At 38.9% G+C, this 25,328-nt stretch overlaps 1 protein-coding gene across 5 annotated transcripts in view; it reads right to left on the bottom strand.

The window, feature by feature from the left end:
* LOC127418892 (cadherin-like protein 26) overlaps window positions 1-22,833 on the bottom strand; it is a 45,510-nt gene extending 22,677 nt beyond the window's left edge. For 4 of the 5 annotated variants that reach the window (XR_007893563.1, XR_007893562.1, XR_007893561.1 and 1 more), the window contains exons 1-11: window positions 22,733-22,833; window positions 20,535-20,657; window positions 19,474-19,632; window positions 18,712-18,856; window positions 18,051-18,223; window positions 17,684-17,815; window positions 16,751-16,933; window positions 6,968-7,287; window positions 6,715-6,857; window positions 1,808-2,032; window positions 778-999 (exon numbers count right to left, since the gene is read on the bottom strand). Coding sequence is in view for 2 of the 5 variants with exons in the window: in XM_051659787.1 (XP_051515747.1) it covers window positions 778-999; window positions 1,808-2,032; window positions 6,715-6,857; window positions 6,968-7,287; window positions 16,751-16,933; window positions 17,684-17,815; window positions 18,051-18,223; window positions 18,712-18,856; window positions 19,474-19,632; window positions 20,535-20,657; window positions 22,733-22,768 (1,861 nt within the window). In the remaining 3 variants the exon portion in view is untranslated. The remainder of the gene's footprint in view (window positions 1-777; window positions 1,000-1,807; window positions 2,033-6,714; window positions 6,858-6,967; window positions 7,288-16,750; window positions 16,934-17,683; window positions 17,816-18,050; window positions 18,224-18,711; window positions 18,857-19,473; window positions 19,633-20,534; window positions 20,658-22,732) is intronic. The other variant, XM_051659788.1, reaches the window with a different exon arrangement.
* Between the last annotated feature and the right edge of the window lie 2,495 nt (window positions 22,834-25,328).

Below are 25,328 nucleotides of genomic sequence, written 5' to 3'. Positions count from 1 at the left end.
TGATTTGAGAATGTGTGGATGAGAAACAGTTCACTTTCACATTCTTTTTCTTGTGTTTTGGTGATTCACATTCTTCTCTGCATATCGCCCCCTGCTGGGCTAGGAAAAGAACTTCTAGCAAAAAATGACTTAAATATTTATCTGTTTCTCACCTACACCTATCATATAACTTCTGAAGATATGGATTTAACCACTGGAGTCATATGGATTACTTTTATGGTGCCTGAATTTGCTTTTGGAGCATAAAAATGTTGGCACCCATTCACTTGCATTGTACTGACCTACAGAGCTGAAAACTTCTTCTAAAAATCTTAATGTGTGTTCTGCAGAAGAAAGGAAGTCACTTGAGTACTTGAGTACTCTTTTAATTGGATACTTTCTTACTTTTACTCAAGTAATTATGTTAGCACTTTTACTGCTACTTGAGTAATAATTTTTTTTTAAGTAATTGTACTTTTACTTGAGTAAAAGTACACTGAAGAATTACTGAAGAATGGTCCCTTTTGTACAGTATAGTGTCCCCGTCACTACACTGGGGTGATAGGACCCATACAGACTGCAGGGTGAGCCACAGGGATTCTCATTCACTGACCAGACTCAACTCTGCTTAGCTTCAGTGGGCAACCAGAACCTGGTATGAAGTTGGTATGAAGATGGTTTGTGTGTAATATGAAGGTTTTTGTGCTAAGATACAAATCACAAAAGTTGTGCAACTGTTTGAGTGAATTTGTGCCAAGATATATTCCACAGCTTAACAGTTGTAAATTATCATCTTACCTATGAGGGTCAGAACTGCAATGACAACAATCAAGGTGGCACTAGCATCCATCCGGGCCTCCGACACCATCCTGAGATGGCAATTGGGAACAATAGAGCAGTCGCACACTGTGACGGACAGATTCTGTATGGCATAACATCCCTGCTGATCTGAAATCCTGATCTGGAGAAGGTGGTGGCCTGAATATACACTATTTTCTTTTACAAGATTCACAGTTGTCCCTTTAATAGAGAGAGAGAGATAGATATGATAAAATGAGAGCAAGCCCTTGCAATCTACAAAGAAAACACAACTTCAAGGATAGCAAAAATAATTGAAAAGCACTCTCTTTCAAGTAAATTTGGAAGTAATGGCCTTAAAAGTTCTGAACTTAAAGTAATGATTTTAAAGTTGTATTTTTTGTCAACATGAAACAACACATGAAACAGCACTCATAACCCATTTTATTTTTGTATTAATTCACATATTTCAAAATGAAATGGGATACCTGATGAGAAACAAATGAAGTGTGGGACGTCACCTTATTCACTGGAAATGGATTGAATTGTAAAAAGTAGGCGTTCCATATTATGATGGACTTGCTGCTCGCTGGGTGTGGTCTTTATATGAGGTGGTTGGAGAAGAGAAGTTGAAAATAAAGAAGGCTTGGTGATGTCAGCCAAGTTTGTATTTATCTTCTGTTAAAATTTTATCATTTTCTCTACCCCTGAAACAGCTTTCTATTTTGGATGACATCACAAATCCCTCTTACTTTTCAACCCTTCCCTTCCAACCACCTAGTTCCATTCTAATAATAGCCCCTTGTCACGATCCAACCAATTTCTAAAGAATAAATTCACATGCTGCCCCAAACTTTTACTAGTTGAATTTTATTTGTTTCACCTGGAAATATGTCACAATACAGACATAAAATGGGCTGACTTTAAGAAAGTAAACAGTTTCAAAAATTATTTTATAATGACTTTTAACTTTCTCAAAGTCTCACTGTCAGACTGCTAAATTAGTGAAGTCAGCAGAAGGCTGTGTTACCATGAGCTGGATCAGTCCTCCATTTGCCCTTAACATCTCCCAATAGTTCAAAGTAGAAGGGTGAGCTATATGGAGGAAGGTCAAGATCTACAGCTGTGATGTTGGCCATTGTGGGTTCATTTGCCAGACACATATTGATGTGGTTTTCCTCTAGCATTGGTACGTTATCATTCTGATCGTTCACATGAATAATCAGCGTTCCTGTTCCGGTCAGCGGTGGTACACCTGCCATTCAGAGGCACAGAAACAGAAATGAACAGGAATCTAACTAAAGTACAAAACACTGAAATGAAGCATGGCCTATATGAACTGTAAGGTGTTGTATGGCAGTTGGCAGTTTATTTGTCAGACAAAAAATGAGGGTCAAACTGTCTTTCTTACATTGCCATTCAAACATGCATTATTTTGCCATTTTGATAGAAACCAATAACATTTCCTTAACCCAGTGGTTCTCAAAATGCAGGGTTGGGAGGGTTATTTTTGAAATGTATTCCACTACAGATTACAGAATACATGCTGTAAAATATCATTTGTAACGTATTTTGTTAGATTACCCAAAGTCAGTAACGTATTCTAAATACTTTGGATTATTTCTTCAGCACTGGGAGATTTTTTCACTTGTTTTGACTATAAAAACTCTGCCAGCACAGTAAGACAAAATACACATGTTAAAAATACATTCTCTGAAAAACCTAAATATCTTATGCAGTGTTGTTTCTAAAACAAGATAAATCAAATTGATCTTTTTTTTTTTTTTGTGGATTTTTAGATATTATTACAGGAAAACACAAAAATTATTATCAAGAATAAAATTTTTGCCCTAATATCAAAGGACTTACTAGAAAAGAAAAAAAAATTATGATCCAATATGAATTTTTTTGATAAAAAATATGATCGTGCCTGGTAACGTGCATGTAAAATGGATAGAAATAGCATTTTAGCTTAACGTAAAGCTGACAATTTACACAAGATTTATTTCTATTTCTTCTGCTCCAAACTTACTTCAAACTTACTTCTCTGTCTGCTCATATGAATGTAACACATCATAAGAAAGTGTTTCACCGCTGTTCAAATGCACTTTGGATCGCATCATTTATATGTATAAATGTTTTCCATCTGAAAGGACTAAATATTAAATGAAACAAATGACAATAAAATGCAAAGTAACCTCTTTAGTAATCAAAATACTTTTTGAATGTAACTGTATTCTAAATACCAATGATTTAAATTGTAACTGTAGTGGAATACAGTTACATATATTTTGTATTTTAAATACATATTCCCGTTACATGTATTCCGTTACTCTCCAACCCTGTCAAAGTGTGGGGCGTGCCATGTAGAGGGGGCATGAAGGTATTATAATTGAGGCTCGGAAGACTGAGCTGTTCTCAAATCACTTCACACATTCAGCAAAAAATAGTGACAATACATGCAAGAATGAATGTGTGCAATTTCTACACCTCTGCTTTTTCTCCTGCTTTATTTATACTTTTGGCAGGTGTGAACTGCACAAAGCATGTAACAGTGTCAGGTGTGCTCTCAGCTGCACTTATGTAAACAAAGATGTCTCGCACGACAGTTTCAAATGGGGGAAACGATGAATTAACACTGATATTTCGGTCAGTCCCTCACACAACACTATCGAATGGCCTCAGAAGAATTGATATATAAGGCACAAGAGTTAAGGATGACTTGTATGGTGCTTTTGGAACTAGGACAGCCTATCACCTTCCTCTCATCCCTCAGTCTTGCTGACATGTAGTACCTGTTACTTTTCTCAGTGCTGGCCAGAATGGGCCAATCACAATAATTTATTCTTACTGGAAGTTTACTGGAGTTTAAAAATGCTTTGATAGATAATACTGAGGCGGATTAACATTCACAGGTATGAATCTGTAATGTTTAATGTGTGTGTTCATGTATTTCACGTCTTTAATTTTGAAAGTTATTTCCTGTTTCATGTCATGTGTCCCTAGTCATGTGATGTCCTGTTTTCCCTCCATGTTCATGTGTCTTGTTTTCATTGGTTTATTGTTTGATTATCTTGTTTAGAGTACTGTTTGTTCTTTCATGTCCAAGTATTTAAGCCCTCATGTTTTCCATTGTTTTTTGTTAGATATTGTGTGTTTGGTAACGTAGTCATTGTTTATAGTCAAGTCAAGTTTATGCTATGTCAAGTTTATGTCAAATTAAGTTTATAGTCAGGTTTATGTTTATGTTTTCACATTTATAGTTAGGGTTTTTGGATTTCACATTTGTTAATAAAATTGCACTTGGGTTCTTCACTCCATCGTCATCGTCTCCATTGTCATTGCCAGCGCCAGTAGCCAATGTTACAGAAATACCTAACCGACGCAAATGAACCCAGCAATCCAGCTCCTCCGCCTACGTCAGGGGAATCGTCCCCTGGAGGATTATGTTGAGGACTTCTGTGCTCTGGCCTGCTGGGTGGACTTTAATGAGGTAGCCCTCAAGGACATTTTCCGGGCAGGTGTGAGTGAGCCAGCTTCGTTCCTGATGCCTGACGGTCGGAGTACCTACAGCCTGGTTCAGTATATCGACCTTGCCCTTCACTGTGGGGGAGGTGGACGACGAACCAGCGTCCCACGTCATGGTCAACGAGCCAGCGTCCCACGAAATGGTCAACGAGCCAGCGTCCCACGTCATGTCCACTGAGCCAGTGTCCCACGTTATGGCCGCCGAGCCAGAGTTTCACGTCATGGTGGCCAAGCAGAGTTCCTCATTATGGTCTCTGAGCTAGCGCCATCTTTTTCTTTGGACCCCGAGCCTGCTCCATGCCATGTCTCAGCCACGCCTGAGCCTGCTCCATGCCATGTCACAGCCACGCCTGAGCCTGCTCCATGCAATGTCACAGCCACGCCTGAGCCTGCTCCATGCCATGTCACAGCCACGCCTGAGTCTGCTCCATGCCATGTCACAGCAACGCCTGAGCCTGCTCCATGCCATATCACAGCCACACCTGAGCCTGCTCCATGCCATGTCACAGCCACGCCTGAGCCTGCTCCATGCCATGTCACAGCCACGCCTGAGCCTGCTCCATGCCATGTCACAGCCACGCCTGAGCCTGCTCCATGTCATGTCACAGCCACGCCTGAGCCTGCTCCATGCCATGTCACAGCCATGCCTGAACCTGCTCCATGCCATGTCACAGCCATGCCTGAGCCTGCTCCACACCATGTCATGACCACATTTGAGCAGTTGGACCTGGAGATGGTTCCCGCCCTTGTACCCATCCTTAGTTCTCCTGAGCAGGCAAGGGGAACTTTCAACCCTCTGACCCTGCCTGGACCCTCCAAGCCCTGGAATCCACCTTGGCCTGTCAGTCCCTCAACATCACCTCGGATCTGCGTTCCCTCGGCTCCACTGCGATCCTTCAGCCTGTCAGCTTTGCTGGGGTCCCTCATCCTTCTGGCTCCTCCTTGGTCTGTTGGTCACCTGGCTCTGCCTTGGCTCTCCAATCTTCTGGCTGCGCCTCGTCACTTCGATCCGTCAGCTCCACCAGGGACCTCCTTCCCTACAGCTCCGCCTTGGTCCTCAGTCCCACTGGCTCTGCCTCAGTCTTCTGATCCCCCAGCTCTGCCTTGCTCCTCCGAGCCTCCAGAGCCACCTTGGTCCTCCCTGCCATTGGCTACACCCTGGCCCTTCAAGTCTTCAGCTACTCTTCAGGCACCAAGATCCATGGTGTCATCCCTCAAGTCTCTCACGGCTCCGCTTTCCATGGCTCCACCCCTCAAGTTTCACACAGCTCCACCCCTCGAGCCTCTCAGGGCCCCACCTTCCATTGACCCTGCCCTGGTCCCATGCCCCACGCCTTGTCTGCCAGGCCACGCCCCATGCCTCAAGACCCCCCCCCCCCCAGCACCCTAGAGAACTTTGGAACTATGTTATGTTTAATGTGTGTGTTCATGTTTTGGGGCATCGGGAGCCACCCCTAGTGGGGCGGGGGGGGGGGGGGGTATGTAATGTTTAATGTGTGTGTTCATGTATTTCATGTCTTTTATTTTGAAAGTTATTTCCTGTTTCATGTCATGTGTCCCTAGTCATGTGATGTCCTGTTTTCCCTCCATGTTCATATGTCTTTTTTTCATTGGTTCATTGTTTGATTATCTTGTTTAGAGTACTGTTTGTACATTGGTTTGTTCTCCCATGTCCAAGTATTTAAGCCCTCATGTTTTCCATTGTTTTTTGTTAGATATTGTGTGTTTGGTAACGTAGTCATTGTTTATAGTCAAGTCAAGTTTATGCTATGTCAAGTTTATGTCAAGTCAAGTTTATATTCAAGTTTATGTTTATGTTTTCACGTATGTTAATAAAATTGCACTTGGGTTCTTCACTCCATTGTCATCATCTCCATTGTCATTGCCAGTGCCAGCAGCCAACGTTACAGAATCCTTGCAATTATTAGTATTATCTTAATGATAATAATTATCCAGTGTAAATGTCTCCATTGAGAGAAAAATGTTCTGCTTTTTAAATGCAGATGAATGGAGGATTCGGTTTGCAATGTGTTCATGCCCAGGGGTTGCTCCTGCAGCACTTTTTATCTATTTATTTTTCCTTCTGTTTTTGTAAGGTTTGAAAGTGTATAGGCATAATTAAAATATTTTAGGTTTTTATGTAATACAGAAATTATACACAAAATAACAGAACAATGCAATGTTGGCATTGTGAAAAATGTTCATTCATTCAGATGTTCATTCATGCAGATTCTTTTTCAGAGAAGTGTAACTTTTGAAAAAAGGTTTTTGTTGTTTCAAAGGGGGGCATTACCAAATAAATTTGAATTAATCATAGTTTATAAATAAAATGAAAATTAATTACATAGCTAGGTACACTTCAGGGTATCACAATATCAATAATGATTATTGCTACATGTCACCTCTTACCATCATCCACAGCATACAGTGTTGCTCTATAGGTGCTGTTTACCAGGAATGGTGACTCTCTATCCAGAATTTTAGCTGTGGATACTCGGGCAGTCTTGGCATCAACAGTTATCCACTCACCGATATCTTCTCCTTTAACAAATCTGAGAGTGCAAGAAAGACCTGATAAGTTCAGCCATGATTGTATGTTTATAAATGGCCCCAACCATAAATTACAATGCTATTAGTCTCATAAAACTTCAGCATTTCTTACTCAAATGTGTTAATGTGTCTTCCATCCAGGTCTTTAGCAGTGAAGGTTGTTAGAAATGTCCCTACTTTTATATTTTCCATCACTACAATCTCTATAACAGGGGGTATAAAAACCGGAGGGTCGTTGATGTCTTCAACATAAATGGACACTGGAATGGTGTTATAGAGGTTTGAAAAACTTGTGGCAGAGTTTTCATTGAAGTTATCCAGCTCCCACATGGCATTAGGCACACGCTTCGTAACCTTACAATTGAAGTAGTGAGCCTCGTTTTGCACGCGGATGGACAGATTTTGGTATGTTTGCTCCTCATAGTCCATAGGCTGTGTTTGGAACAAGCCAAATAATAAAAAGAGAAGTCAGAAGCAGTCTTATAATCATGAACAAAAATTTCAAACAAAACATAAATGAAAAAAATTTTGTTAGCTAAAAAAATTTATAAAATAAATAATAAAGACGAACATGGCAAAAACCAAAACTAAACTAAAATATATTTACTTTACTCACAATCTAACTAAAATAAAAATGGATTAATTTCCATTTTGGTTTTTGTAACACAACATATTAAAAAGTGAAGCATTAACAATCTGCCTTCCTTAAAGGGATAGTTCACACAAAAATGAAAATTCTCTCATTGTTTACTCACCATCATACCATACCAGATGTGTATGACTTTCTTTCTTTTGCAGGACACAAATTATTATTTTTATAAGAATGTTTCAGCTCTGTAGGTCCATACAATGCAAGTGAATGGGTGCCAAAATTTTGACGCTCCAAAAAGCACATAAAGGCATCATAAAAATAACCCATATGACTCCAATGTTTTAATCCATATTTTCAGAAGTGGTATGATAGGTGTGGGTGAGAAACTTTTTGCTTTAAATTCTTCTCCCTGCCCAGTAGGGGGTGGTATGCATGAAGAATGTGAATCACGGACGGAGGTCACGTGACGCCATGCAAGAAGCAGACGTGTGAACAAAAGCTCAGCACACTTTGCTAAATTTTTAATTATTCTCATGTTATAATCTGGTGAAATTCGATATACACAGTTACACATTTGCTCTTTGAGGTAAAACATGGCAAAGAAGTCAAAATCATTGGGCTCTGGAGAAATTAAAAGACACTTACTTGTTCAGGATGAAAGCCCCGACAGGCTTACAGACCGGGGATTTGGATGGCACGGCGAGAGAAGAGATCCAGCGTCAGTTGTCCAACATATCGGTGATGATGACGAAGGTTCTTGCTGACTTGGAGGATCTCGCTGTAATACGTCGATCGATTACAGCGATGGAAATAAAATTATCTGAGTTAGTTACAAGAGTGTCAGATGCTGAGAAACGAATCGATTATTTGGAGTCTTTGGAGAGGAAATTATCCGCTAATCTGCCTGCGACCAAAGTTGATCTGGAACGTATTCTTGAAAAGCTTGAAGATCTTGAGAATAGAAGCCGCAGGAATAATGTCAGAATTGTTGGAATTCCTGAGCATGAGGACGGCAGAGATATGGTGAAATTCCTAGACGAGCTCTTCTTGAGTCTGCTCGACATAACAGGCCACAAGCTGGAAATCGAGCGAGCTCACAGAGTCCCTGCTCGGAGATCTGCTGAGGGAGACAGGCCACGATCGATCCTGGCCAAATTTCTGAGGTCATCCGATAAAGATCTCGTGTTGTGCCAGGCGAAGAGCAAAGGGAAGCTTTCTTGGAGGAATCATAATATTTTCTTGTTCCCAGACTTTGCGAGTTCGACAAGAGAGAAACGCGATCGGTTCAGGGAATGCAAGAAACTCTTGCATCAGCGAAAGATCACTTTTGCTCTGATGTTCCCGGCCAAACTGAGAATAGAAACGAAGGACGGTCGCAAAGTATTTACAAGTCCCAATCAGGCAATGTCTTTTATTGAATCAATGGGTTAGTAAACCATTGGATATTTCTCATGTGAGTGGGTTGACTCGCTGTACTTACCCTGGCTTTTGAGGAAGCTGGGCATCATTTTGGTTTCTTTTTGCATTGGCTCCGCCTAACGGCTGGAGTTTGTTTTGTGAATAAAACTTTCCTTAAAGAAGCTTTTGCAATGATGGAAGATTACGTTTGCATGGAAGTTCCCGGCCAGTTTAAGAGTGGACACTACGGATGACCACAAAATATCTACATGCTCACACAAAGGATGTCTTTTATAAAGTTGATGGATTGAGTAAGTCATGGTATATATTTTATGCGGCCTCCGAGTGAATTGAATTGACCATCCGGGGAATCGGGATGTCGGTTTTGTTTCTTTTTGTGTTGGCTCCGCCTAGTGGCTGGAGCTTGTTCCATTTACAGGATACTGGAATGATTACATCATCCGCTGAACTCATAACAGCTGGCTCACTGAACATTCTTTTGTCTATCCGTGAAAATGAAAGGTTTTATATCAGCTGGAATTTGTTTTGTGGAGGATCACACCTTTAAAACAGTTCTGTGAATTAATCTACCTGTTCTTTGTGTTCATTCTTCCTTTTGGCTGGGGGTTATTTTACAAAGTATTTTCTGTTATGTAATTTTGCTTCACAAATTTGTGAAGCACACAACTCGTGGAGTTGCAAGGAAATATAAAAAATGCCAAAGCAGAGCTGAAGCGCCGAATGTCGTCTGATGGTCTCAGAGAATTGACCCAATTGAAATACAGATATAATACTATTTTGTCATGGAAAGTGGAGTTTTGGTTATTCAGGGCAAGACAGTCACACTTTGAGTCAGCGGACAAAGCAGGAAAACTTTTGGCTAGATATATAAAGCAGAGAGAGTCTTTTTCTACCATTCCCTCAGTGAAATCTGCTGGTGGTGAAATATTTACCTCGGCCATTGATATTAATAATGCTTTTAAAGAATTCTACTTTGATCTCTATGGTTGCATGTCTTCGTCTACTGATGAAGATATTAGAAACTTTGTGGAACCATTAGATCTCCCTAAACTGACGACTGAGCAAAAAAATTCTCTTGATTGTGAGATAACCTTGGAGGAGCTTGGCAAGGTTATTAAGGCCTTGCCTACAGGCAAGGCTCAGGGGCCTGACGGCTATGCTGCTGAGTTTTTCAAATCTTATGCTACAGAACTGGCTCCACTTTTGCTAGAAGTTTATACTGAATCATTAAAGAATGGAAAGCTTCCGCCAACCATGACACAAGCCCGGATCAGTCTGATTCTTAAAAAGGACAAAGATCCAAGCGAGTGTAAAAGTTACCGTCCAATTTCCCTGATCCAGTTAGATGTAAAAATGTTGTCAAAAATTCTGGCTAATCGATTAAGTAAAGTTATGACAACGCTTATACATATAGATCAGGTGGGGTTTATTCAGGGACGCAGCTCTTCTGATAACATTAGGCGTCTCATCAATATCATGTGGTCAGTAGCAAATGAACAATCTCCGGTCGCTGCTATCTCACTTGACGCCGAAAAGTCATTTGATATGGTAGAATGGGATTATTTTTTTAAAGTTTTGGAAATATATGGGTTCGGGAGTAAGTTTATTGGATGGATTAAGTTACTTTATAGACACCCGGTAGTGGCGGTACAAACAAATAATTTCAGATTATTTTACTCTGGATAGGGGCACCCGGCAGGATTGCCCTCTTTCCCCATTATTGTTCTGTCTTGCCCTGGAACCATTAGCAACCGTGATAAGAAAGGAGTCTGATTTTCCAGGGGTGGTGGTGGGAGGTATGGCACATAAACTCTTGCTTTACACAGATGATATTTTATTATTTGTCTCTGACCCCAGTAGATCTATGCCTTGCCTCCACAGAATTATTAATTCCTTTTCTAAGTTTTCAGGATATAGAGTCAATTGGTCTAAATCCGAAGCTTTGGCTCTGACAGTGTACTGCCCAGAAACGGCTTTCCAGCCAGGTGCTTTCCAGTGGCCCAAACAGGGCATTAAGTATTTGGGTATTTTATTTCCATCAAATTTGTGTGATTTAGTTAGAGTTAATTTTGACCCCTTAATAAAACGGTTTTCAAGCGATGTGGGCAAGTGGGCTTCATTACATTTATCTATGATTGGGGAGGTTAATGTTATTAAAATGAATTGTATTCCAAAATTCAATTACTTACTGCAGTCTCTCCCTGCAGATGTCCCCCTCTCTTATTTCAAGCAATTCGATAACATAGAAAAGTCCTTCATTTGGAATGGTAAGCGTCCCAAATTACATTTCAATAAGTTACATAGGCCGATTGACAAAGGTGGGCTAGGCCTACCCAAGATTTTATTTTATTATTATGCATTCAGTCTCAGACATTTGGCTCATTGGTCGCTTCCACCTGAGAGAGCCCCTCCCTGGTTCTGTATAGAACAGGAAGTTCTTGCCCCTATTTCGCCACTGCAGAGCCTTTCTATCAAATTAATTAGAGAAGCTAAGTTACATCCCGTTATCTCGCACTTGAACTCGGTATGCACAAAAGTGTCCAGACTGTTTAATTCTGACATTTTTTTAAATGTTGCCTCAAGTATATGGCTGAACCCCAAACTATGCATCAACAAGTCCCGTATTTGCTGGTCAGAGTGGATTGAGAGGGGGGTTACTACACTCGGTGACCTATATGAGAATGGAGTGTTGAGATCCTTTCAAAATTTGGTTCAGCTTTTTGGGATTCCTAGATCTCAGTTCTATAAGTATTTACAGTTGCGCCACCTGCTCTGTACTGTTTTTGGGAGTGGTTTACTCCCTCCTAAAGCAGCAAATACTCTGGGAGTGGTGATTACTGCTTTTGGAAAAGGTCATGAGGCATCAGTGTATTACTCCCTACTAATTCAGAGTCTGGGAGATGGAACTTCAACTTCTCTTAAGAGATTATGGGAGAAAGATCTAAATTTGGTATTGGAGGAGGGAGAGTGGGCTGGGATTTTAAAAACGCCAAAACTGCATCCAGAGACGCAAGGGTTCGCATCATGCAATTTAAGATTTTACATAGAGTCTATTGGACCCCCTCTAGATTGCATAGGCTTGGTCTTAAAGACACACCCACCTGCTGGCGGTGTCAATCAGAACATGGAGACACAACCCATGTCTTTTGGGGATGTGTTAAGATGCAAGAATTTTAGATGAGGATTCAGGGTTTTATGTGCGAGGTTTTGGCCTCTCATATTTTATTTTGCCCCAGACTCTGTATCTTGGGAGATGGGCCAGTCATTAATTTGGAGAATAAGCACATGAAAAACTGGGTCCTAACTAGTGTTATGATTGCCAGACAGATCACTTTGAGGTGTTGGAAGGTGGCTGGAGCACCCCCGTTTCAGGAGTAGTGTTCAGAGATTGCCAGAGTAGCAGCTCTTGAGGAGGGGGTATCCAGAAGACTGGGGAGTCCAGACATGTATATGAAGAAGTGGGGCAGATATCTGTCTCGGGGAGGGACAGTAGAGAGAGAGATGTAGGGGTTTTATGTGTGTGATTGTTTTATTTATTTATTTATTTATTTTAATTAATTACTTTATTTATTTTTGCTGTGTGTCTATGGTTGTGTTACCACTTGGGTGTTGTTGGGGGTTGGGTGGGGGATTGGGGAGGGATTGGGGGGGGTAGTGGGGGTTGAATATTGATTCTGTATATGTGTGTTCTGTTATTTATATTTAATGGTTGAATCAATAAAAAATGTTAATTAAAAAAAATACAATGTAGGGCTTTACTGGTTATTTAGATCAGTGTTATTATCAGAAATAATTGATAAATATTTCTTTAGTTATTAATTAATATTTAAATTAATTAATTTAATCTAACTCATTAAAACTTCATATGGGGCTCCAGTAAATGTAGTGCGCTACGTTTAGGAGTGGGTTTGGTTATTAGCAATAATTATTAATTATTAAAATCAATAGAACATTGATGAGAATCAATGTTAGTTTTTTTTTAATCCTTTAAATCAACAATTATCAAAGATAATCACTAATCATTAACATCGATGAAACATTAATTAAAATTAACACCAGCTTAGTGATCATTCAAATTCAACAATCAGCAAAGATAATTATCAATTATCAAAAATCAATAGAATATTAATAAGGATTCATATTGATGGGGAACCACCCTGGAATCAGGGACTAATAACCAGATAGTATAACAGTCTCAATATTAGATTGTTTTCTTAGGAAAATCGACGTCCGAAGAATATCAATTTTCGGGAAAAATCAATGAATGAAGGCTTGAATCCGAGCACTGACATCCCGTCAGCATGACACAGGTGTATGCAAAACAAACCAAAACACTTCTCTTTGAAGTATAACAAAGTTTATTTATGCAGTAATATCAATTAATAATTAATACAATGCAGTCAATAAACTTCCGACATACAACTACAAACTTAACAGTGATATGATTAGATATGGAAATCAAAATAATCCTATAACACATGAGGGTGTGTGTGTGAGAGTGTGTGTGTAAGGAGGGACGCGCACAAAATGGCGGACGCGACTCTCGTGGAGAGTATGTCACGTGAGACTTCCGGCCAGAGAATATGGCCGCGAAAGTGGGCAGAGAGAAACCAGTCAATGGTAGCTTAGGGACAAAGCTGAGCTTTATCACGAAGCTATCTACTAGCCAAAAATGTGTGCGAGAATGTTTGTGAGGGGTCGCGTGTGTGTGTGTGTGTGTGTGTGGTTAGTACGAGAGAGAGAGAGAGAGAGAGAATAAAGTGACGGCCCCAAAGCCGATTTCGCGATCGTGGATCGTTGATTCTTTAATGGATAAACTCAGTGTGCCGGTCTCACCAGCTATGGCAGAAATGCACAACAGTCCAATGTGGTTGGACTACAATACAGCAAATCTCATTCGTGAAAATGAATACCCTGAGTGTTAGCTGCAATGAGCGGACTCGGTGGTCCATAAACTGTACAAGCAATAACCTTCATACACAAGAATAACACACTATAATATTCTATCTCTGCCCAGACATAAACCTCTTACTTGAATCACATAAGGACACAGGTAGAATGTGTGTTCATCCATCCTTTAACTCCGACACGGTTCCTCAAGGCTCGGGTGATGACGGGAGGCCGTTTCCTCACTCTGTCGGCGGGCGGTACGGCTGCTGATTCTCAGTGGGCTGGCGGAGAAATCAGCGACGTCGACTTGATTGAAGATGGCAGAGAAATCTTTTATCTCTTCACTTCTGCAGGCAAACAGATGACGATGCGGATTGCTCAGCGGTCTCCTTCGGATCCGTTAGAGTGTTCGGTGCAACACAGAGTAATCTCAACTTGTCCAGCGAGATGGAAATTGTATGGCCACAGTTTCAAGTCGGACGTTACTTCCTTGTGCCACGAGGCTACACCTGAGAGCAGCGATGAGCTGCGTCTACGCACGGCGAGCAAAGTGGCTGGAAGCAAATCCCGGAAGCAATTCAGAGGTATTTCTACTCCTGATGATGTCATAGTTGAGGTGCGTTCTGTCGTGTGCCTCATCCAATAGGAGTTGAGAGTTTGATCCTTTAGTGAGCAAGGCTTCATGGGATTTGTAGTCTGTTTTGGACTCCATTTGTTTGATTTTGGCACGATTTTTATCAGTAAAATTTATGACTTGGTATGTGGGCCTGAGTTAGGTTTTATGACTTTGTTAGGCCTGCCTTTGTCTTCTATCTGAATACATGAGGCCCAACAACAAGAAGAATAATGTGAAAGTGATCTGTTTCTCACCCACACCTATCATATCACTTACATATAGATTACTTTTATGCTGACTTGATTTTTGGAGCTTCAAAATTTTGGCACCCATTCACTTGCATTGTATGGACCAAAAGAGCTGAGAAATTCTTTAAAAAAATCTTCATTTGAGTTCAACAGATGAAAAAAGTAATCCACATCTATGATGGCATGAGGGTAAGTAAATGATCAGATAATTTTCATTTTTTGGGTGAACTATTCCTTTAATGAAATGAAAATGACAGTAGATCTAACAGTCACAGAGTGAAAACTCTAACAACAAAAAATAACGAGATGTGAATGAGACGTCTAAACACAAATGTATAAACAAATTTGCACATCTCCACTAAAATGAATACCACAAGAATTTTAAAAATACATTCTTGCAATCTATCCAATCTATGTTTTGAGTTGGATATTTTCAATGAATTGGTTGATCTGGTTCACAAAAGTTCACAAAACATAAATCTATAGTATGGAAGACTATGATTAAAGCACATGAGTCGTATTGATCAGTTGACCCTTCGCTAAGCTCCACTCCCCTTGGTTACAAGCTCTGCAGATCTCCCCATTGGAATGAATGGGATATTGCCATGAAAAACACGGTTTTTGGCAAAATATTTTCATAAATGGAATTGATAATATTATTACATGGGCTAGAATAAAGAGTGACGTAAATATTTATTTGTATATTTATCAGAAGTTTTTTGTAAAATAAATTGTTAAATTACACAGTAATTTGATTTAAATCTGTGCAGATCGTGAATCAGAATCAAGGCAAAAGATCATCACAATCACATAAAAAGAGAAAAGCATAATTTAATAGCGATTACAAACCTCGTTGCATTAGTGTAAATGAAAAGAACTGCTTATAACGTCTCGTAACACACTCACGTTGATGCTGTGAACTCTTATTTACTATCAGCTTTAACAAGACCTAAATCTATACATAAATTAATTAAAGTTGTTAGCTTTAATTTACCTTGGAGCAAATGTAGGTGTCCTCGCTGATGTTATAACTGTTCATTTAGGAATGAGGGCTGACAGTTTAATATATGCTTTTCAAGAGATTTATTTAAAGATTTTTAAATAAAGAAAAAACACTGTATCCACTCTAGGTACCTAATGTAACTCTTACAAGTGACCCAGCAACAATGGTTTATTTTTATTTTTTGGATGATTTTGATAAATAAAATCCCACTTAAATCTACTCAAACACACATTACTTGCATAGGTTCTCACTGTAAAAAAAGGTATGCACTTGTCAGAGAGATGGTGGCAGGGCAACAGTTGCTAAGATAGGATTGCTCAGAAACATTTTTAAAGGCAGGGCTTTGCGAAGGGTCAATTGTATGATAATTTTATGGTGCTTTTTGCATCCTTATTTGAAGCTTGGTTCAGAACCCATACATTGTAACTGAATGGGAAAAATACCAGCACAGTCTTCAGAATTTCTCAGTTTGTGTTCCACAAAAGAAAAAGAAAAAATTCATAAAGGTTTGGAAAAACATGAGGGTGAGTAGAAAAAAAAAGAGAAGAAAAAAAACCCTTTACTTAAATAGGGAAGGGTTGCCTAAGCATTTAAAGAGTATTTATTGTTTACACCCTTCAAAATATCTTGTTTTAAAATAGGCCCCATAGTGACGTAGGAATGGGGTGATCATTTTAGTATTCCTGCCTCAATATAACACGTAATTATCACGATGAACTGATAGAGTGGCTGAGATAATTCAGCTCCCACTCAGTGAACATCCTGTATTTCCCATGACACAGGATGCACGTTGAAGCGACCACAACAGTATTCCAACTTTGTTCAGTTTTTGATTCGTTATTTTCGGATCAACTGTAATAGTTTGATTACATGCTTCACATAAATTTGGACATTAATGAACATACCTATTAATAATTGCCTGGGTGCTCTCAGGAGGACAGCACAGAAAATGGAGCGTCTCAGACAGAGGGCCAAAGACAATGTGAAAAAAGGTCATTCAAACTATATTATGACTTTTTTTTTTGTTTGTTTTTTGGCAAAAACATTTAAAAGCATTATAAGAGAACCTCAAGTAAAAAAAAAAAAAAAAGACCCTAAAATGACTTTAAATATTGGTATCAGCCTACCTTAACAATTGTTAAAATTCCTTCATTTGTAAAAGGGTCTGTTTCTATTTTAAAAAACTGTTTTGGATCTCCGATGATTGTGTATTTGGCTTTCCAGGCTTTTGAACCAGGACTGTCTTTGTCTGTTACTTGCAGTCGCAAAACTTCAACCCCAGTCTCTCGCTCCTTAACTTTCCCAGGTCCCTGAAAACAAAAATATATATCATCAGAATTTACTCAGCATTGTGTTTAACATGCCAATAACTTTCTTAGAGCACATTATGAAGGGATAATGTACAGTCAGTTAGTCATTATTGCAAAATAACGGCAAATCAAAGGGTGATTGTACATTATTACATGGCAGCTTACCAAATAAATACTTACAGGAACATAAAATATTAATTTGAGTTGGAATTGTATTTTATTAGCTTACTTGAAGAGAAACATAAAACTATAATATTATGCGAGAAGAAAATAGACCACTTGGTGCTACAGCTAGCACAGTGTAGGTGATTGGTTGCCAGGGACTACACTCAAATATACAGTTTAGTGCTCATTACACACACACACACACACACACACAGACACATGTTGGTGCAGCTATCCTTATGAGGACTCTCCATAAATATAATGATTTTTATACTGTACAAACTGTAGATTCTATCCCCTAACCCTAACCCTACCCCTAAACCTAACCCTCACAAAAAACTTTCTGCATTTTTACATTTTCCAAAAAACATTGTTTAGTGATTTGAATAACGGGGACACTAGAAATGTCCTCATAAACCACATTTATAGCATAATACCCTTGTAATTACCAGTTAGTAACCTAAAAAAATTTCCTTGTAAACCACTTAAACCTGCCCAAACACACATACACACACACACACAAAAGAGTTCCAGAAAGCCATGTCATTAAAAAAAACATTAAGAACATCACAAGGGGAAACTCACTGTTTTGCCTGAGAATTCTGGAAGGTTGTTGTTTCCGTCCAAGATGTTGACTATCAGTGTACTTGTACTAGAAAGCTGAATCTTTTCTCCTTGATCCTTTGCTTCAATCAGGATTTCATATTTCTGAGCTTTCTGCAAAAAAAATAAAAAATAAATAAATAATAATAAAAAAATAATAATAATAATTAAATAAATAAATAATGAAAAAAAAAAACAACAACAAAACATTATTAGTAGAATCAGCATTTGAAAAAATGTTACTTAAAAATATTATTCAGCTGGGAATTAGGAAGTATTTGAAAAATGCTTTTTGAATGGAATAAGTCATGGATCATTAACTTTTGTGAAAGACAAAATAAGCTCTTACCTGGTAATCCAAACACCCTTTAAAATAAACTGTCCCTGATTCTTTTTGCTGTTTTATATAGAACTCAACATTGTCTGTCTTTGGCATGATAGACTTGATAGTGAAAGAGAAGGTGCCATTTTTTGTGCTCGAATCATCTTTATCAGATGCCAACACTGTCAGAATCGTTTTACCTAAATAAATGTAAAAGAATAGTACGTGTTAAAGGAATAAGTGAATGTTGACAGAATTTGTTTATTTTTGGGTGAACTGTTCCTTTTACCTTATATAATTTAATACATAAAATGTAGTAAATTCACTCTCAGAAAAAAAGGGTACTGTTTAAAGTACAATGGCCATCACTGGGTTGGTACCCTTGTTTTGGGTGCATATTTTTACCCTTAAGAAGACAAAAAAAAAAAAAAAAAAAAAAATATATATATATATATATATATATATATATATATATATATATATATATATATTTTTTTTTTTTTTTTCCCAGAGAAGAACGCAACATATAAATGTTCCTTTTAAAGGCTCACAACAGGTCCTTAGCATGCAATTATGTACCCAAAACAAGTTATACATTTTAACTAGAAAAGGTCCCAACCCAGTGACATCCTGTGTACCTTACATAGTAAAAAAAATAATTCTGAGAGTGCAAGCTATAATATGTTACCTTGCGCAAGTGACTCGTTCACAGTTACTTCATATTTCTCTAACTGAAATACTGGGGGGTTGTCATTTATGTCCAGTATCTTGATTTCAACCCCAAGCCTTGTGTCCACTACATTATTGGATCTATTTCTCGCTTCAAATTGTAACTGTAATTGGGTGAGATGAACATCAAAGCATGGATACATTTTTGCAATGTATTTACTGTAAATAAATGGCATTTGGAAAAGTTGGAGGCCGTTCATACAGGTTGCAGTCTTGTGTTCCGCTTTTCTATTTTTAAATGTTGATCTATGTGAACACCTATGGTCTCTGTGCTAAACCAGTGGTTCTCAACATTTCTGACTTGAAGTCCCCCAGTTGTCCAAGAAAATATTGGAACCCCCAATCCCCCCTTAGGAAACTAAGCGTATAAAAATAATTAGATTACAACAATTAATCACAATTAATTTTGGGATTCCAGAACTTTCAGGAACTAAAAAGCGTTACTGCTTAACCATAAAATGCTTAAAACTGTTGAGAATTTCAATGAAGGTACATAAAGTTAATGTTATTATTTTTTATATGACTGTTTTGCTTTGACTGTTGCGGCTTGCTGTTTTTTTGAGTCTCGAACCATGAGCACTGAATATTTTAAACATTGTGTCAAGTAAAAAAAAGTTCAGCCATTAAATACGCTTCTCAAAACACGTTTTGTTACATTTTGCAAAAATGCAACCTTTGTGAACGCCCCCCATAAATTATATTACGTGATGGGAGCACATACATTGAGTCTCTTGTCCATGTCCATAGCTTCATAGTCCACCTTCCCATAAACATCAATTTCACCTGTATCTCTATTAATTAAGAGAATATTCTTTGGCTCTTGATCAACACCCTCGCCTTTGAGTTCGAAATTCACTAAATAAGTCTTTTCGAGTTCAATCTGAAAAACACACACACATTACACTTGTCTATACATTTTCATGATCGTTTGCAAGAAGTATTCATGAGCAGAGGTGTCAAAACTGTGCTGCTCGTACTGTTCTAGTATTTTCTACAACACACCTGTACAATAGGAAATGCAATTATATACAGTATATGCCATAAATACACAGTAAAATGTTTTCTTCATGCTACTGTATAACAACATCTTTGTGTCCATCTAACTAGATACAATATGTAATGACAAAAGTGCTATACAAATAGAAAACTGGATTAAAGGAATATTCCGGGTTCAATACAAGTTAAGCTCAATCGACAGCATTTGTGGCATAATGTTGATTACCACAAAAAAACATTTTGACTCGTCCCTCCTTTTGTTTAAAACAAGCAAAAATTTAGGTTACATTGAGGCACTTACATTGGAAGTGAATGTGGCCAATTTTTGGAGGCTTTAAAGGCAGAAATGTGAAGCTTATAATTTTATAAAAGCACTAACATTAATTCTTCTGTTAAAACTCATGTATTATTTGAGCTGTGAAGTTGTTTAAATTGTAATTTTTCAGTCATTTGAGGGTTTTAGTGTTTGTTGACATTACGTCACAAATTCGCTACAAGTTTACACAAAGTTTATTATGTAATTTTTCACTCTAAAATCATGTTTACACACATTTTGTTTATGTCTTGTGGCTAAACTTTTGAAAAAGTGAGTATTTTAATGTTCAAAAATTGGCCCCATTGTAAGTACCTCACTGTAACCTAGATTTTTGCTTTTTTAATGAAAAGGAAGGACCAGTCAATCTTATTTTTTTGTGGTAATCAACATTATGCCACAAATGCTGTTGATTGAGCTTAACTTGTATTGAACACTGAATATTCCTTTATGTACATTTAGCTGTGACTCACCTTGCCTAGTTTATATGGAAATGGACCAGGGTGTTCTTCTTCAATAGAGAAAGAATCAATGATCCATGCTCTTTTCTGTCTTATCTTTCTTGTGTCAGCCAATGAACACAAAGTCCAGATAAACTGAGTTAAAGAGAAGTGACGATAAGCTTACAACCACGGTTTCTATTCACAATCTTGTTGAATTATCTAAACCATGTAACCTAAATATATTTAATTGAGTGAATTTCATAAAACCTGCCAATAACACGTCTAGGTCATATTTCACCCCAAAATCACAAGCAAGACATTATGCCTAGTGCTTTAACAATGGGAAGATTTTGTTTATAATTTTTTGGGAATTTAGGATTTTACAATTAAACACATTCTCAGTATCCAAATTCTCATTACAGTAATGCAAAAAGATGAAATTACATTAAATTAAGCTTTGTAAGACTGTTAAAATCAACACTGTTAAAACGTTTTTTTTTTTTACTGGTTTTATTCAACTAAAAATTTTAATCTACCTGACTAAATGGCCCTAAAATTAGTTTACACCAACAAAAGTAACTTGAACCTTTCAGCAAGACAATCAACCCTAGGTTGCTCTAGGTGAATTGTTTGTGTACCTTAAGTTCGACAACGCCGTGTGAAAGTCAGTGAAGTAAATTCCAATGGTTATTTGGCAAAAAGTGTAGATTGTATTCAAATTTACTCCCCTAAATTGTATGTTACATACATTTCAGGTATATCTTTGCAAAAAAATTTAAAAGCTAATTAAATTAATTTTCATTTCTTATTATATTCAGGTTAATTATTACATTTTAATACCAAAAGAAATAATGTGAAGAACATTTAGTAATAAGGATTCGTTACTGTCAATGTCAGGGTAAAAGTTCCTTCATTCAGTTCATTGGCTTTATTCTCAATTTGACTTAATTTGTTTTTACTTTAGCTTTAATAATGATATGTCATCGCCAAAATATTATCCATCATCTTGTTAACAAAGCGCCACATACCTTCTGTCTTTGTCTTTCAATTAGCATCTTATCAGATTTTAATCACCTGTCATTGTGCATTACATTATTTGGCTACATGCAGTAAATCAAGCTATCTGTGATGTTGGCTCTGGAGAACCCTTGAGGACATAAACACACGAACCCCCTCTAAAAACTGCCTAATATATTTCAGTTATGTCAAACACTTTAAAATGAAGCCATTAATTGTGTGCATAACAATACGGCATTATATTATAAAAAATAGAGTGGCCCCAAACAGTATTTAAACACTGGTAGCAATGGTAGCATTTAGAGAGCAAAATATAAAAACAAATCATTTTATTCAATTTTACTTTATTTTCAAGAAAGATAGCACAATTTTAAAGTAAATATTTCACAAAAAGAAGTTTTGTGAAATGATAAAACAATGATACAATGTTACAAAACAGTTTGTGCTTGTCAAAAGTTAGTGGAACATGATCATTATTAATGTGATGAACTACACCTGTGGTTACTGACTTCATGCATCCTCTAAAAATCATCTTGACACCAGTTGGTTAAAATGTATTGCAAAAAAGCCCAGAAAAGCTCAAGAGTAATTTGTTTACATATAGAACAAGTTTTGATATTATATTTAAAGTAGACCATTCAGCTACAAGAGTGATTTAAGTGAGAGCCACTATATAAACAGCAATAGAGATGGATATTTGATATTTATTAGATAAATATTAGATTTATATTTAATAGGTATTTCACAACACTCATTTTAATTCAAGTTTAAATGTTTAGCATAATTTTAAAACGTTTTCAACAGTTTGCATGTTTTGGGATTCTATCATAACCACAAGGCATCCAGGTTGACTTCACAATGCAAACAATTCTTTCAGTGCATTCTAACGTACCTATATGATGAAAGACTTAAGGAAACATTCATCTCCACCCCTCTGGTGTTAATGTACACCCAACTCAACAGAAACAACTGAAGCATGTCCTAACTTTACCTTTTGTGGAGCTAATCTAAAAAAAGGTAAATGATCACTTCAGCAAATCTTTCAGTGAAACCACACATTCAGTTTTCCATTGTAAATAATCCTCGAATTCACTGAGCTTAGTTCCTGAAACATAAAATGTTTGCTGTCTAGAAATATGACCTGGTCACATAGAGAAACATGAGCAGTTGTGCTCAGCCACACGCACCGCTCACACAGTCCTTTTACTCACCAGTGGCAGGAGAACAGTGGCATGAAGGGTCCTCATGTTGAAGCAGGGGGTTTGATGTGATCACCGTGCAGTTTGGCACGACTGAGACAGTTTTCCTTTCTATCAAAGTATTATACAATACCCATATGACAGAGAGGGGTGTGGAGGATGGGACAGTCAAATGAGGGTGAGCAGGAACTACAGTGACAACGTCAACGGTTATGATGTGTCAAAATATTTTGCCCAGAAACTGATGGAAAATTATAGAGGTGGAGAAAGAAAGGAAGAAAGAAAGAAAGAAAGAAAGAAAGCAAGCAAGAAAGAAAGAAAGAAAGACCACATAACTGTTACCTTAATAAGCTATTCCTACCTGATCTTTGTTAATGTTAGTTAATAAAAATACAACTGTTCATTGTTAGTTCATGTTAATTCATAGTGCATTAATTAATGTTAACAAATACAACTCTTGATTTAAAAAACTTGGTAACACTTTATAGAACCCACATGCATTATACTGCATACATAATGTATCATAAAACACCTTATTATAATTTATAACTTCTAATAAATAATTATAATGTCATGGTTACTTGCGTAACCTCCATTCCCTGATGGAGGGAACGAGACGTTGTGTCGATGTAGTGACACTAGTGGTCACTCTTGGGAGCCACTCCCCCAGACATACGGGTATAAAAGGAGCTGGTATGCAACCACTCATTCAGGTTTTATGCTGAGGAGCCGAGACAAGGTCCGGCCATTTCAGCAGGTAGTTCAGCATTGTGGCAGGAGGGACACAACTTCTCGTTCCCTCCATCAGGGAACGGAGGTTACGCAAGTAACCAGGACGTTCCCTATCTGTCACTCACTCGACGTTGTGTCGATGTAGTGACACTAGGGGTCCCTATACGAAATGCCACAACTGGCTGAACTGTGCTACGTGAACTGGAGGTGTGTGACGGGCAGACCACTGTGTGCCTCACGGGCAGACCACTGTGTGCCTCGTAGCCAGCACACCAGGTCGACACGTAACCTCCCCCAACATAGTTATGAGTGTCGAACAGCCCTTTGGGGACAAGTCGACTACCCAAAAGATAGAGACAGGCTAACCCAGTTGTGGCCTCTTTTCCCCTTCTTTTTTCCACTCCCTAAAAAAGAAGGGGGATTATCTGACTGGACCGCCAGGTCTAGTCGGGGGGTGTCCCTCCCAAGGGGAGGACACTGAGGAGACCACACCTCACCCAAAGAGAGGGGGGGATATTTAAGTGGAAAAATATGCCGACCATGTGGAGAGTCTTCAAGGTAGATTCTGCCCAACGGGGGAGGAGTTACTACAAACATGGAGACTGGGGCAGAGGGGCTCTGCCCAAGGAAGATGCAGTTTGCCAACAGGGAAACGAATTAGCGGAAGATATACATCGCATGGGGTTTGCCTTACAGGGAACCGCCACATGCGAAGCACCTACCCCAGAACAGGGCTCTTAGTTAGCATGTGTACTGGCAGGTCCAAGATTGGTTGGACTGCATCTGCTTCCTGCAGTGGGCTCCACACCAGGGCTGGGCCGCGGGGTGGGCTGTGGTGGAGCCGGTGCTGTTGCTGCAGGAGGACGCCCTTGGTGACGAGCAAATGGGGTGTGGGGTCTTGAGCCACGCCGGGGCAGGATGTGTTGAATAGCCTCCGTCTGCTGCTTCACCGCCGAGAACTGCGGGGCAAAGTCCTCGATGGTGTAGCCGAACAGGCCAACCTGGGAAATGGGGGTGTCAAGGAACCGTGCCTTGTCAGCCTCTCTCATCTCAACCACATTGAGCCAAATGTGGCGCTCCTGGACCACCAGGGTGGGAGGATGGGAGGTCCTTGGGGGGTTACCCGGTGGAGGTGCTCCCATTGAATTCCCCAAATCGCCCCCAGCGCTAACCGACGTGGCCTCATACCCGTAGGTAGAAGGACCGAGGCGGGGAGCCGCTGGGGTGACTTGCTTTCTCATGAAGGCAAGCCGCAACCGCAATATTGCCATGGTCATGTTCTCGCAATGAGGACAAGACCCATCCACGAACGATGTCTCCGCGTGGGCAGCGCCCAGACACGTAAGGCAGCGATCGTGGCCGTCAGAAACGGAGAGATAACGACCGCAACCAGGAATAACACACAAACGGAAAGTCATCTTTAAAAAGACGTTCCGTGTGTGCCGCTGTTTTAGGATTGAAAATATACTCTTTTTTTTAATATATATATTCTTTTGTTTTGCTCTGCCGAAGCGCCCAGAGGCGTTCTCTGCACTCCACGGATGCGGAGGGGGAGAAGCCACTGAAATGCGCCATAAAGTCCAGCAGTTTGAGGTGAACTGAATTCAGTGCACTGAATGCAATCGCTCGGCTCCGAAGAGAAAATCTGAATGAGTGGTTGTATGCCAGCTCCTTTTATACCCGTATGTCCAGGGGAGTGGCATGCAAATTCCACTCGCCAATTCCCATTGGCCTTTTTTCAAAAAGCAGAGGTGTTTAGGGCTCCCAAGAGTGACCCCTAGTTTCACTACATCGACACAATGTCGAGTGAGTGACAGATAGGAAACGAATGTTGTTAACTAATGTTAACAAATGGAACAATATTTTAAAATGTTAC

This window comes from Myxocyprinus asiaticus, chromosome 28 (assembly GCF_019703515.2).
Source record: "Myxocyprinus asiaticus isolate MX2 ecotype Aquarium Trade chromosome 28, UBuf_Myxa_2, whole genome shotgun sequence".
In the NCBI taxonomy this organism is placed as follows: Eukaryota; Metazoa; Chordata; class Actinopteri; order Cypriniformes; family Catostomidae; genus Myxocyprinus; species Myxocyprinus asiaticus.
Note: the sequence above shows the minus strand (reverse complement) of the source record. Positions and strands in the feature narration are given on the sequence as shown.